The 12,851-nt window shown below is 42.7% G+C and overlaps 1 protein-coding gene and 1 pseudogene across 1 annotated transcript; both read right to left on the bottom strand.

Moving 5' to 3' along the window:
* Positions 1–626: 626 nt before the first annotated feature.
* On the bottom strand, positions 627–2,957 carry LOC147986228 (protein FAR1-RELATED SEQUENCE 5-like; annotated as a pseudogene).
* Positions 2,958–11,540: 8,583 nt separating this feature from the next.
* On the bottom strand, positions 11,541–12,101 carry LOC147986229 (uncharacterized). The gene has a single exon (XM_087541926.1). The coding sequence runs from the start codon at positions 12,099–12,101 to the stop codon at positions 11,541–11,543; it is 561 nt and encodes a 186-aa protein (XP_087398052.1).
* Positions 12,102–12,851: the final 750 nt, after the last annotated feature.

Raw genomic sequence — 12,851 nt, forward strand, 5'->3', positions numbered from 1 at the left:
AAATAAAAGAATATGGTAGAGATAAGAGAACAGGTTTTTTGCAAAGATAAGCCACAGTTCCTTTTTTGCAAAGAATTAATCAAAAAGTTAGTAGAGATAAGCTACCGTTTTTGTAGAAATAAACTATAGTTTTTTGCAGAGAATGAATCTACTTAGAAGAGAGAATATGTTACTCTCTTGTGCTAGTACAGAAATAAGCAGAGATAATCTACAGTACAGAAATTAGCAAAGATAATCTACAGTTTTTTTTGCCTAGTGTACTTCTGACTCCCACATAGTACAGAAATTAACAAAGCTTAGCAGAAATAAACAATATGTGACTACTGTTCAGAAATTAGCATAGATAAGCTACATTTTTTGCATAAAATTGAAGAGCAATAGTAAGCAATATTGCCATCCTTCCATACAACACACCTTTCTTCACATGTCTTAACAGACAACAAGCCACTTGTCATTGAAATTCATAAGTTCTTGTACAATTTCGGAACCAAGTGGTACTACTGAAACAATGATCCAAGGGTAGAAACTGGCCATTTGACTTGTACAATTAAGCCACAAAATACTATGGTTAGCCCCAAAATACTATAGTTAACCATGTCCAAAATACGATCTAACGAACTTGCATGCTAGAACATATCAGCATCATCACAAGGTGTAGCCGACAAGACCTGCTGGGTGAAACTGATGATGCCATTCCATTCTTGAAGCTCCAAATCTGTTCCTTTGTTGTTTTCATACCTCTTCACTTGTACTTGAGGCTGCACACCATCCTTTTTATTTGGAGCTTCCCCTTTCCTTTTCTTTTGTTGCTGCCAATGAAAAGTATAGTAATTAGTTTACAAATGAACAATAAAACATATGATGTACCCATTGCAACATACCTTTGCTCCTTTTTTTGTTGGTGCGGTAGCTTTAGTTGATTTGTGCTTCCCCTTGAGAAACTTATCGAGCCAATTTTTCTTTCTCCTTAAGTTTGATGAGTGAACCTCTTTTTTCTTCAGCCGTGCAGAACTAAGCAACTCATCTATTTGCTGCACTTTTGGGTCAACATTTTCTTTGTCTTTATATGGTTCACTCATAGCACTAGTGGCTGCATTGAGTAAATCCTCAATGCGTGGAGCAACGGAATCAAGTGCACTTTCTAGTAGCACACAACATTCTGGAAAGTTCGCTGATTTATGTGCCATATTGTGAAACTTGTAAGACAGGTCCTTGTATAGAAGTTGAGCTTCCAATTTTGGATTTTTCTATCACATTCCTTCCTTGCCTATCTTGTATACTTCCATTGCGTGCTTCTCTAGTCCATCTCTTTAAGATATAATGTTTTGGCAATGTCTTTATGTTCATCAAGTCAAGAAATTTTAGACCATGTCCACACAATATCCCTGTCCTATTGAACATTCAACTACAAGAAACATTTTGGGTCAAAGGATCACCTATCACTATGCGCTCCTCCTCAAACTGCAAATCATCATGCAAACTCACAATGGTAATAGCGAATTTGTTATTTCCATCCAATACTCTACAACATGCAGCCATGGATCTTTCATACTCACCTTGGAAAGCTTCAAAAATAATTGGAGTGTACACTTTGCTTGCTTGCACCAACATAGGGGTGCACATCTTAATTCTTGGCAACTTTTTCCTCGCCTCGAATTCTGAATCCAATTCCTTGGTTCTTTTTACTTCCACCGCCCTCTCAAAATGCATCAAGAATCGAACAATATGAAAATTTGATTTCAAATGATTCTTCAATGCATTGTTGAAACTCTCACTTAATTGTGTGCTTCTCACTCCCAAACTAAAGACATCTCTCATATAGCGTTCAGCCCATTTTTCTTTCACCTTGTAGATACTATCCAACCAAGTTTGCTTATGCACTTTTAGCCTCATATTGTCAAACGCTTCTTGAAACGCTGCCTTGTCCTCATAGTCATACATACAAGCACTAAAATCAGTGAGAATGTGAGACTCTTCCTCCTCTTCTTCCTCCACTTCATCTCTCTCTTCCACTTCATCTTTCTCGTCGTCCTTCACTGGAGATAAATGTTTGCAAGCATTTTGCATTATGTGAAAGGTGCACAATCCATGATATGACTCCATGAAGACTATCTCTATAGCTTTCCCCATTGCTATATCTTGATCTGTATAAATAGTCTTAGGTTGCCTTCCATTATGCGCAGCTAGAAATGTCTCAAAGAGCCATACAAATGAGTCACGTGTTTCATCAAACATCAATGCAGCACCAAATATGGTAGTTTCTCTAAACTGGTTGAGCTCAAGAAAAACACCAAATGGCCTATACTCTTTATTTGTGCCAAATGTGGTGTCAAATGTGACAACATCACCAAAGTGTGCATAGTCAAGTAGCATTTTAGCATCTACCCAGAATATGTTGGCTATATTCTCCTCACAATCCAACTGCAAAGCATATTGGAATGATGGATTCTCGGCTATTTTGTCATGGAAAAACTTCAACATACTACCGGCTTGTCCATAAGCCAACTCTCTCTACCGCTTGCTTCGCAAATGATTTTTTTGGTCACGGCAAGTGTAACCAAGGTTCATTGGTCCACCAACTTTACGACAAGCAAACTCATGTGAAGCTTTTGGCATGATTCCAGAATCATCGGCGGTTTCTATTCGAAAGCTTGTGCTTCTGAAATCTTCCTTTGTGATGCCAACAACTGGCGTGTTTGTGGCAATTGAAGATAGTGGTTGTGTTCCAGCTCAACATCAGTAACTTCATAATTTTCTGCAGCTCGATCCAATCTAATAACCATATGAACTCTACAATTAGTTCTTGTTTCAGCTCTAAAACGTTTTGGCTCACGGTCGGTTTGCCCTTTCCTTCTAATGCCCTCATTGGAACAAACAAATCTGCATGAAGTCGCCTTTCCATCAAATTTGCTTAAGTTGGTGCATCTCTTCCTCACATCAAAACCTATGTGACCCCCATATTTGAAGGAAATATGCCCTAGAGGCAATAATAAAGTTATTATTTATTTCCTTATATCATGATAAATGTTTATTATTCATGCTAGAATTGTATTAACCGGAAACATAATACATGTGTGAATACATAGACAAACAGAGTGTCACTAGTATGCCTCTACTTGACTAGCTCGTTAATCAAAGATGGTTATGTTTCCTAACCATGAACAAGGAGTTGTTATTTGATTAACGGGATCACATCATTAGGTGAATGATCTGATTGACATGACCCATTCCATTAGCTTAGCACCCGATCGTTTAGTATGTTGTTATTGCTTTCTTCATGACTTATACATGTTCCTATGACTATGAGATTATGCAACTCCCGTTTGCCGGAGGAACACTTTGTGTGCTACCAAACGTCACAACGTAAATGGGTGATTATAAAGGTGCTCTACAGGTGTCTCCAAAGGTACATGTTGGGTTGGCGTATTTCGAGATTAGGATTTGTCACTCCGATTGTCGGAGAGGTATCTCTGGGCCCTCTCGGTAATGCACATCACATAAGCCTTGCAAGCATTGCAACTAATGAGTTAGTTGCGAGATGATGTATTACGGAACGAGCAAAGAGACTTGCCGGTAACGAGATTGAACTAGGTATTGAGATACCGACGATCGAATCTCGGGCAAGTAACATATCGATGACAAAGGGAACAACGTATGTTGTTATGCGGTCTGACCGATAAAGATCTTCGTAGAATATGTAGGAGCCAATATGAGCATCCAGGTTCCTCTATTGGTTATTGACCGGAGACGTGTCTCGGTCATGTCTACATTGTTCTCGAACCCATAGGGTCCGCACGCTTAAGGTTTCGATGACAGTTATATTATGAGTTTATGAGTTTTGATGTACCGAAGTTAGTTAGGAGTCCCGGATGTGATCACGGACATGACGAGGAGTCTCGAAATGGTCGAGACATAAAGATTGATATATTGGACGGCTTTATTCGGACACCGGAAGTGTTTCGGGTGATTTCGGAGAAAACCGGAGAGCCGGAGGGTTACCGGAACCCCCCCCGGAGAAGTAATGGGCCATATGGGCCTTAGTGGAGAGAGAGAGGGGAAGCCAAAGGTGGTCCGCACGCCTCCTCCCCCCTGGTCCGAATTGGACTAGGAGAGGGGGGGCGGCGCCCCCCTTTCCCTCTCCCTCCCCACTTCTTTCCCCCTCCTAGTAGGAGTCCTACTCCTACTAGGAGGAGGACTCCTCCTTGGCGCGCCATAGAGGGCCGGCCGGCCTCCTCCCCTTGATCCTTTATATACGGGGGCAAGGGGCACCCCAAGACACACAAGTTGATCCACGTGATCATATTCTTAGCCGTGTGCGGTGCCCCCTTCCACCATAGTCCTCGATAATATTGTAGCGGTGCTTAGGCGAAGCCCTGCGACGGTAGTGCATCAAGATCGTCACCACGCCGTCGTGCCGACGGAACTCTTCCCCGACACTTTGCTTGATCGGAGTCCGGGGATCGTCATCGAGCTGAACGAGTGCTAGAACTCGGAGGTGCCGTAGTTTCAGTGCTTGATCGGTCGGGCCGTGGAGACGTACGACTACATCAACCAAACGCTTCCGTTGTCGATCTACAAGGGTACGTAGATCACACTCTCCCCTCTTGTTGCTATGCATCACCATGATCTTGCGTGTGCGTAGGAAATTTTTTGAAATTACTACGTTCCCCAACAGTGGCATCCGAGCCTAGGTTTTATATGTTGATGTTATATGCACGAGTAGAACACAAGTGAGTTGTGGGTGATATAAGTCATACTGCTTACCAGCATGTCATACTTTGGTTCGGCGGTATTGTTGGACGAAGCGGCCCGGACCGACATTACGCGTACGCTTACGCGAGACCGGTTCTCCCGACGTGCTTTGCACATAGGTGGCTTGCGGGTGACAGTTTCTCCAACTTTAGTTGAACCGAGTGTGGCTACGCCCGGTCCTTGTGAAGGTTAAAATAGCACCAACTTGACAAACTATCGTTGTGGTTTTGATGCGTAGGTAAGATTGGTTCTTGCTTAAGCCCGTAGCAGCCACGTAAAACTTGCAACAACAAAGTAGAGGACGTCTAACTTGTTTTTGCAGGGCATGTTGTGATGTGATATGGTCAAGACATGATGCTAAATTTTATTGTATGAGATGATCATGTTTTGTAACCGAGTTATCGGCAACTGGCAGGAGCCATATGGTTGTCGCTTTATTGTATGCAATGCAATCGCGCTGTAATGCTTTACTTTATCACTAAGCGGTAGCGATAGTCGTGGAAGCATAAGATTGGCGAGACGACAACGATGCTACGATGGAGATCAAGGTGTCGCGCCGATGACGATGGTGATCATGACGGTGCTTCGAAGATGGAGATCACAAGCACAAGATGATGATGGTCATATCATATCACTTATATTGATTGCATGTGATGTTTATCTTTTATGTATCTTATCTTGCTTTGATTGACGGTAGCATCATAAGATGATCTCTCACTAATTATCAAGAAGTGTTCTCCCTGAGTATGCACCGTTGCGAAAGTTTTTCGTGCTGAGACACCACGTGATGATCGGGTGTGATAGGCTCTACGTTCAAATACAACGGGTGCAAAACAGTTGCACACGCGGAATACTCAGGTTATACTTGACGAGCCAAGCATATACAAATATGGCCTCGGAACATGGAGACCGAAAGGCGAGTGTGAATCATATAGTAGATATGATCAACATAGTGATGTTCACCAATGAAACTACTCCATCTCACGTGATGATCGGACATGGTTTAGTTGATTTGGATCACGTTATCACTTAGAGGATTAGAGGGATATCTATCTAAGTGGGAGTTCTTTAAGTAAATTAATTTAACCTAAATTTATCATGAAACTTAGTACCTGATAGTATCTTGCTTGTTTATGCTTGATTGTAGATAGATGGCTCGTGCTGTTGTTTCGTTGAATTTTAATGCGTTCCTTGAGAAAGCAAAGTTGAAAGATGATGGTAGCAATTACACGGACTGGGTCCGTAACTTGAGGATTATCCTCATTGCTGCACAGAAGAATTACGTCCTAGAAGCACCGCTGGGTGCCAGGCCTGCTGCTGGAGCAACACCAGATGTTATGAACGTCTAGAAGAGCAAAGCTGATGACTACTCGATAGTTCAGTGTGCCATGCTTTACGGCTTAGAATCGGGACTTCAACGACGTTTTGAACGTCATGGAGCATATGAGATGTTCCAGGAGTTGAAGTTAATATTTCAAGCAAATGCCCAGATTGAGAGATATGAAGTCTCCAATAAGTTCTATAGCTGCAAGATGGAGGAGAACAGTTCTGTCAGTGAGCATATACTCAAAATGTCTGGGTATAATAATCACTTGATTCAATTGGGAGTTAATCTTCTAGATGATTGCGTCATTGAAAGAATTCTCGAATCACTGCCACCAAGCTACAAGAGCTTCATGATGAACTATAATATGTAAGGGATGAATAAGACTATTCCCGAGCTCTTCGCAATGCTGAAAGCTGCGGAGGTAGAAATCAAAAAGGAGCATCAAGTGTTGATGGTCAACAAGACCACTAGTTTCAAGAAAAAGGGCAAAGGGAAGAAGAAGGGGAACTTCAAAAAGAACGGCAAGCAAGTTGCTGCTCAAGAGAAGAAACCCAAACCTGGACCTAAGCCTGAAACTGAGTGCTTCTACTGCAAGCAGACTGGTCACTGGAAGCGGAACTGCCCCAAGTATTTGGCGGATAAGAAGGATGGCAAGGTGAACAAAGGTATATGTGATATACATGTTATTGATGTGTACCTTACAAATGCTCGCAGTAGCACCTGGGTATTTGATACTGGTTCTGTTGCTAATATTTGCAACTCGAAACAGGGACTACGGATTAAGCGAAGATTGGCTAAGGACGAGGTGACGATGCGCGTGGGAAACGGTTCCAAAGTCGATGTGATCGCAGTCGGCACACTACCTCTACATCTACCTTCGGGATTAATATTAGACCTAAATAATTGTTATTTGGTGCCAGCGTTAAGCATGAACATTATATCTGGATCTTGTTTGATGCGAGACGGTTATTCATTTAAATCTGAGAATAATGGTTGTTCTATTTATATGAGTAATATCTTTTATGGTCATGCACCCTTAAAGAGTGGTCTATTTTTGTTGAATCTCGATAGTAGTGACACACATATTCATAGTGTTGAAGCCAAAAGATGCAGAGTTGATAATGATAGTGCAACTTATTTGTGGCACTGCCGTTTAGGTCATATCGGTGTAAAGCGCATGAAGAAACTCCATACTGATGGACTTTTGGAACCCCTTGATTATGAATCACTTGGTACTTGCGAACCGTGCCTCATGGGCAAGATGACTAAAATACCATTCTACGGTACTATGGAGAGAGCAACAGATTTGTTGGAAATCATACATACAGATGTATGTGGTCCGATGAATATTGAGGCTCGTGGCGGATATCGTTATTTTCTCACTTTTGGAGAAGCCTGTATTTACAAGAAAGTGAGTGGGAGCTCTGTAGCATTTCTGATATTATATGTGGATGACATATTACTAATTGGAAATGATATAGAATTTCTGGATAGCATAAATGGATACTTGAATAAGAGTTTTTCAATGAAAGACCTCGGTGAAGCTGCTTACATATTAGGCATTAAGATCTATAGAGATAGATCAAGACGCTTAATTGGACTTTCACAAAGCACATACCTTGACAAAATTTTGAAGAAGTTCAAAATGGATCAAGCAAAGAAAGGGTTCTTGCCTGTGTTACAAGGTGTGAAGTTGAGTAAGACTCAATGCCCGACCACTGCAGAAGATAGAGAGAAAATGAAAGATGTTCCCTATGCTTCAGCCATAGGCTCTATCATGTATGCAATGCTGTGTACCAGACCTGATGTGTGCCTTGCTATAAGTCTAGCAGGAAGGTACCAAAGTGATCCAGGAGTGAATCACTAGACAGCGGTCAAGAACATCCTGAAATACCTGAAAAGGACTAAGGATATGTTTCTCATATATGGAGGTGACAAAGAGCTCAGCGTAAAAGGTTACGTTGATGCAAGCTTTGACACTGATCCGGACGATTCTAAATCGCAAACCGGATATGTGTTTACATTAAACGGTGGAGCTGTCAGTTGGTGCAGTTCTAAACAAAGCGTTGTAGCGGGATCTACATGTGAAGCGGAGTACATAGCTGCTTCGGAAGCAGCAAATGAAGGAGTCTGGATGAAGGAGTTCATATCCGATCTAGGTGTCATACCTAGTGCATCGGGTCCAATGAAAATCTTTTGTGACAATATTGGTGCAATTGCCTTGGCAAAGGAATCCAGATTTCACAAGAGAACCAAGCACATCAAGAGACGCTTCAATTCCATCCGGGATCTAGTCCAGGTGGGAGACATAGAGATTTGCAAGATACATACGGATCTGAATGTTGCAGACCCATTGACTAAGCCTCTTCCACGAGCAAAACATGATCAACACCAAGGCTCCATGGGTGTTAGAATCATTACTGTGTAATCTAGATTATTGACTCTAGTGCAAGTGGGAGACTGAAGGAAATATGCCCTAGAGGCAATAATAAAGTTATTATTTATTTCCTTATATCATGATAAATGTTTGTTATTCATGCTAGAATTGTATTAACCAGAAACATAATACGTGTGTGAATACATAGACAAACAGAGTGTCACTAGTATGCCTCTACTTGAGTAGCTCGTTAATCAAAGATGGTTATGTTTCCTAACCATGAACAAGGAGTTGTTATTTGATTAATGGGATCACATCATTAGGTGAATGATCTGATTGACATGACCCATTCCATTAGCTTAGCACCCGATCGTTTAGTATGTTGCTATTGCTTTCTTCATGACTCATACATGTTCCTATGACTATGAGATTATGCAACTCCCGTTTGCCGGAGGAATACTTTGTGTGCTACCAAACGTCACAACGTAAATGGGTGATTATAAAGGTGCTCTACAGGTGTCTCCAAAGGTACATGTTGGGTTGGCGTATTTCGAGATTAGGATTTGTCACTCCGATTGTCGGAGAGGTATCTTTGGGCCCTCTCGGTAATGCACATCACATAAGCCTTGCAAGCATTGCAACTGATGAGTTAGTTGGGAGATGATGTATTACGGGATGAGTAAAGAGACTTGCCGGTAACGAGATTGAACTAGGTATTGAGATACCGACGATCGAATCTCAGGCAAGTAACATACCGATGACAAAGGGAACAATGTATGTTGTTATGCGGTCTGACCGATAAAGATCTTCGTAGAATATGTAGGAGCCAATATGAGCATCCAGGTTCCGCTATTGGTTATTGACCGGAGACGTGTCTCGGTCATGTCTACATTGTTCTCGAACCCGTAGGGTCCGCACGCTTAAGGTTTCGATGACAGTTATATTATGAGTTTATGAGTTTTGATGTACCGAAGTTAGTTCCGAGTCCCGGATGTGATCACGGACATGACGAGGAGTCTCGAAATGGTCGAGACATAAAGATTGATATATTGGACGGCTTTATTCGGACACCGGAAGTGTTTCAGGTGATTTCGGAGAAAACCGGAGAGCCGGAGGGTTACCGGAACCCCCCCTCCCCTGGGAGAAGTAATGGGCCATATGGGCCTTAGTGGAGAGAGAGAGGGGCAGCCAAAGGTGGGCCGCGCGCCTCCTCCCCCCTGGTCCGAATTGGACTAGGAGAGGGGGGGCGGCGCCCCCCTTTCCCTCTCCCTCCCCACTTCTTTCCCCCTCCTAGTAGGAGTCCTACTCCTACTAGGAGGAGGACTCCTCCTTGGCGCGCCATAGAGGGTCGGCCGGCCTCCTCCCCTTGATCCTTTATATACGGGGGCAGGGGGCACCCCAAGACACACAAGTTGATCCACGTGATCATATTCTTAGCCGTGTGCGGTGCCCCCTTCCACCATAGTCCTCGATAATATTGTAGCGGTGCTTAGGTGAAGCCCTGCGACGGTAGTGCATCAAGATCGTCACCACGCCGTCATGCTGACGGAACTCTTCCCCGACACTTTGTTGGATCGGAGTCTGGGGATCGTCATCGAGCTGAACGTGTGCTAGAACTCGGAGGTGCCGTAGTTTCGGTGCTTGATCTGTCGGGCCGTGGAGACGTACGACTACATCAACCAAACGCTTCCGTTGTCGATCTACAAGGGTACGTAGATCACACTCTCCCCTCTCGTTGCTATGCATCACCATGATCTTGCGTGTGCGTAGGAAATTTTTTGAATTTTTTTTGAAACTGTTTGAAGTTGGTGTAAGAACAATTTTGAATGAGCTATGTATGTGATGAACCAAGTTGTCTATGATGCAATGCAATGTATGAAGCTGGTGAAAGAATAATGTTGAATGATCTATCTATGTGATGAATCAATCTGTCTATGATGCAATTTATGAGTGAATCTTTTATCTATATTTGTATGTATGAATGAATTGATCTGGTGATCTTGATGTTTTAAGTTAGATATGTTATGGTTTGGTCAGATGGCCATATCTTGTTGTTTTAGGTTTGATCTCTTAGGGTTTGGTGCCTAGATGGGCAAATCTTGATGTTTTAGCTTTGATATGTTAGGTTTTGGTCCTAGATAGCCACTTTGGGTTTGGTCGACAAGTAGCCACCCAAAGTGGCCAAATTTGGGTGGCTTTAGGGTTGGTCGACAAGTTCCACCCCAAAGTGGCCAAATGTGGCCACTTTGGGGTTGGTCGACAAGTTGCCCCCCAAAGTGACCAAATTGACCTAATCATATCAATCAATTATCAACAGAATAAATCACTTGATCTACATAACAATGCTCAACATAAGAAATAATTTCATATGAAACAATTCATAACCTAGGACATATCAAATCAAAATAGAGCTTGACAGCAGATAACTTAATTGTTCCAAGCAGTTCAAACACAGACCATATAACTTAATTGTTCCAAGCAGTTCATACATAGACCACATAACTTAATTGTTCAAATGAAAACAGAGTTCACTGCAAATAACACAGATAGCAAGCATGCCTAACAAGCAGAGTTCAAGGCATAAAGCATAGTTGAGTGCAACACATTCAATGGTTGCCACTGGCTGTGAAATACAAAGCAAGTTTGCTTGGGGCCTCCCTCTTCCTCTTAGAACCAACATCAGCTTGACCTGATGTTGATGCTGCCCTTGGAGCATTGAAACCTCTTGCACTTGACCTGGTGTTCTTTGCTGGAGATGATGCACTTGACCTGGTGTTGTTGGCTGGTGCTGAAGCAGGTGGTGGGTTCTTTCTCTTTCTTGATCCACCTGTTGAAACTGCAATAGATGTGGTTGCCCTTGTTGTAGCAGATGTGGTTGCCCTTGTTGAAGCTGTTGCTGGTTTCCTGCCCCTAAGTGGTCCTAAAGCTGGAGCAAGACCTGCAGCTAGAGCTGGACCTGAAGCTGGAGCTGGACCTGATGATGTGGCCCTAGCTGGAGGTGGCCTGGTTGGTGCTGAAGTTGCTGGGTAGGATGCCCTGTTTTCCTACAATTAAAAACAAGTTGTAGCTCACAAGATGTATGCATTAAAAACAAGTAGCAGATTTTCCTTGTTGAACTGGCTTAGTTAGCTGGTGGTTGTTTTTCCTTGTCATAAACTTGGCCTTAAGTCTGTCTCCGCACATTGTTAACCTGTGGCCTTGCAGACCACAGTTACTGCATGTTATTATGCCCATCCTTGATGTATCCTTTGGAGCTGGCACCTCAAATTCACCCTTTCTCCTAGCTGTCTGCTTCTTGCCTTTCTTCTCCCTAAAAACTGGTGGTTCTATGTCTGGTGTGTTGGTGTTGGGCCAAAATTCAGGGCCAGGGACAGGGTAGATGATGTGCTGGTATGTAGCCTTATACATTGGCTTCTTAAAGAATGGATGCAAATAATCTTCTGGATGAACTTTTATCTTCTGCATTGTAGATATTGCATGGTGGCAAGGTGATCCAGTCATGTCCCACCTCCTGCAAGAGCAGCTCCCTACATCAAGGTTCACACAATATGTGTTCTCTCCACTAGTTACTTGCCAGATGTTGGGACCAGCCATGTTTGCTTCACAGTATTTAGCCCACTTCTTGCTCTCCTCAAGCTTCTCCATGTAATGTGGGGTTATTTCCCACCTACAGCTCTCTGTTTTCTCTCTGATGCCCTAGTACTTAACCATTAGTTTGGTCCTCAACCCTTCAAACATGGTCTTAATTGGTTTTGACTTAACATCTAGAATCATTTTGTTGAAAACCTCACTAAGGTTGTTCACTACCAAGTCAGTCTTGCACACATAATCCATTGCATATCTAGCCCAACACTCCTTAGGGATGCCATTCAACCACATGTAGGCTGGTTCACATGCTGCTTTGAAACCTGCCATTCCTTCTTTGTGACCATGTTCAGTGAAGGAATAGCTAGCTTTGTCAACCCATTTCTTAAGTTTTTCTGCTCTAAAGCCAGTTGACTGGAAGTTGGCATATATGTGTCTTAGGCAATATCTTTGTGGGGATTGAGGAAATACTTCATTAATTGCTTTAAGAAGGCCCTGTTGTTTGATTACATAAGGTAGTAATGAGATAACTATAGCAGCATTGCTATGTGCATAAGAATAATACAGTGTCAGAGAAAATACCTTCTGCTTGTCAGACATGATGGTGTAGTTCCCAAACTGGTTGCTGGTGCCAATGCAGACTCTAAGTTGGTTTAAAAACCAGGTCTAGCTAGGCCCATCCTCTTTGTCAACCACCCCAAAAGCAATTGGGAACGCATTGTTGTTCCCATCTCTCCCAGTTGCTGCCTCTGCTGGCCTGTGGATAACTTGATGAAGCAACCATCAAGTCCTGCATAAACAGAGATAGTT

The sequence above is a fragment of the Triticum urartu genome, chromosome 2A, assembly GCF_056163025.1.
Source record: "Triticum urartu cultivar PI428250 chromosome 2A, HENAU_Tu73, whole genome shotgun sequence".
Lineage (NCBI taxonomy): Eukaryota > Viridiplantae > Streptophyta > Magnoliopsida > Poales > Poaceae > Triticum > Triticum urartu.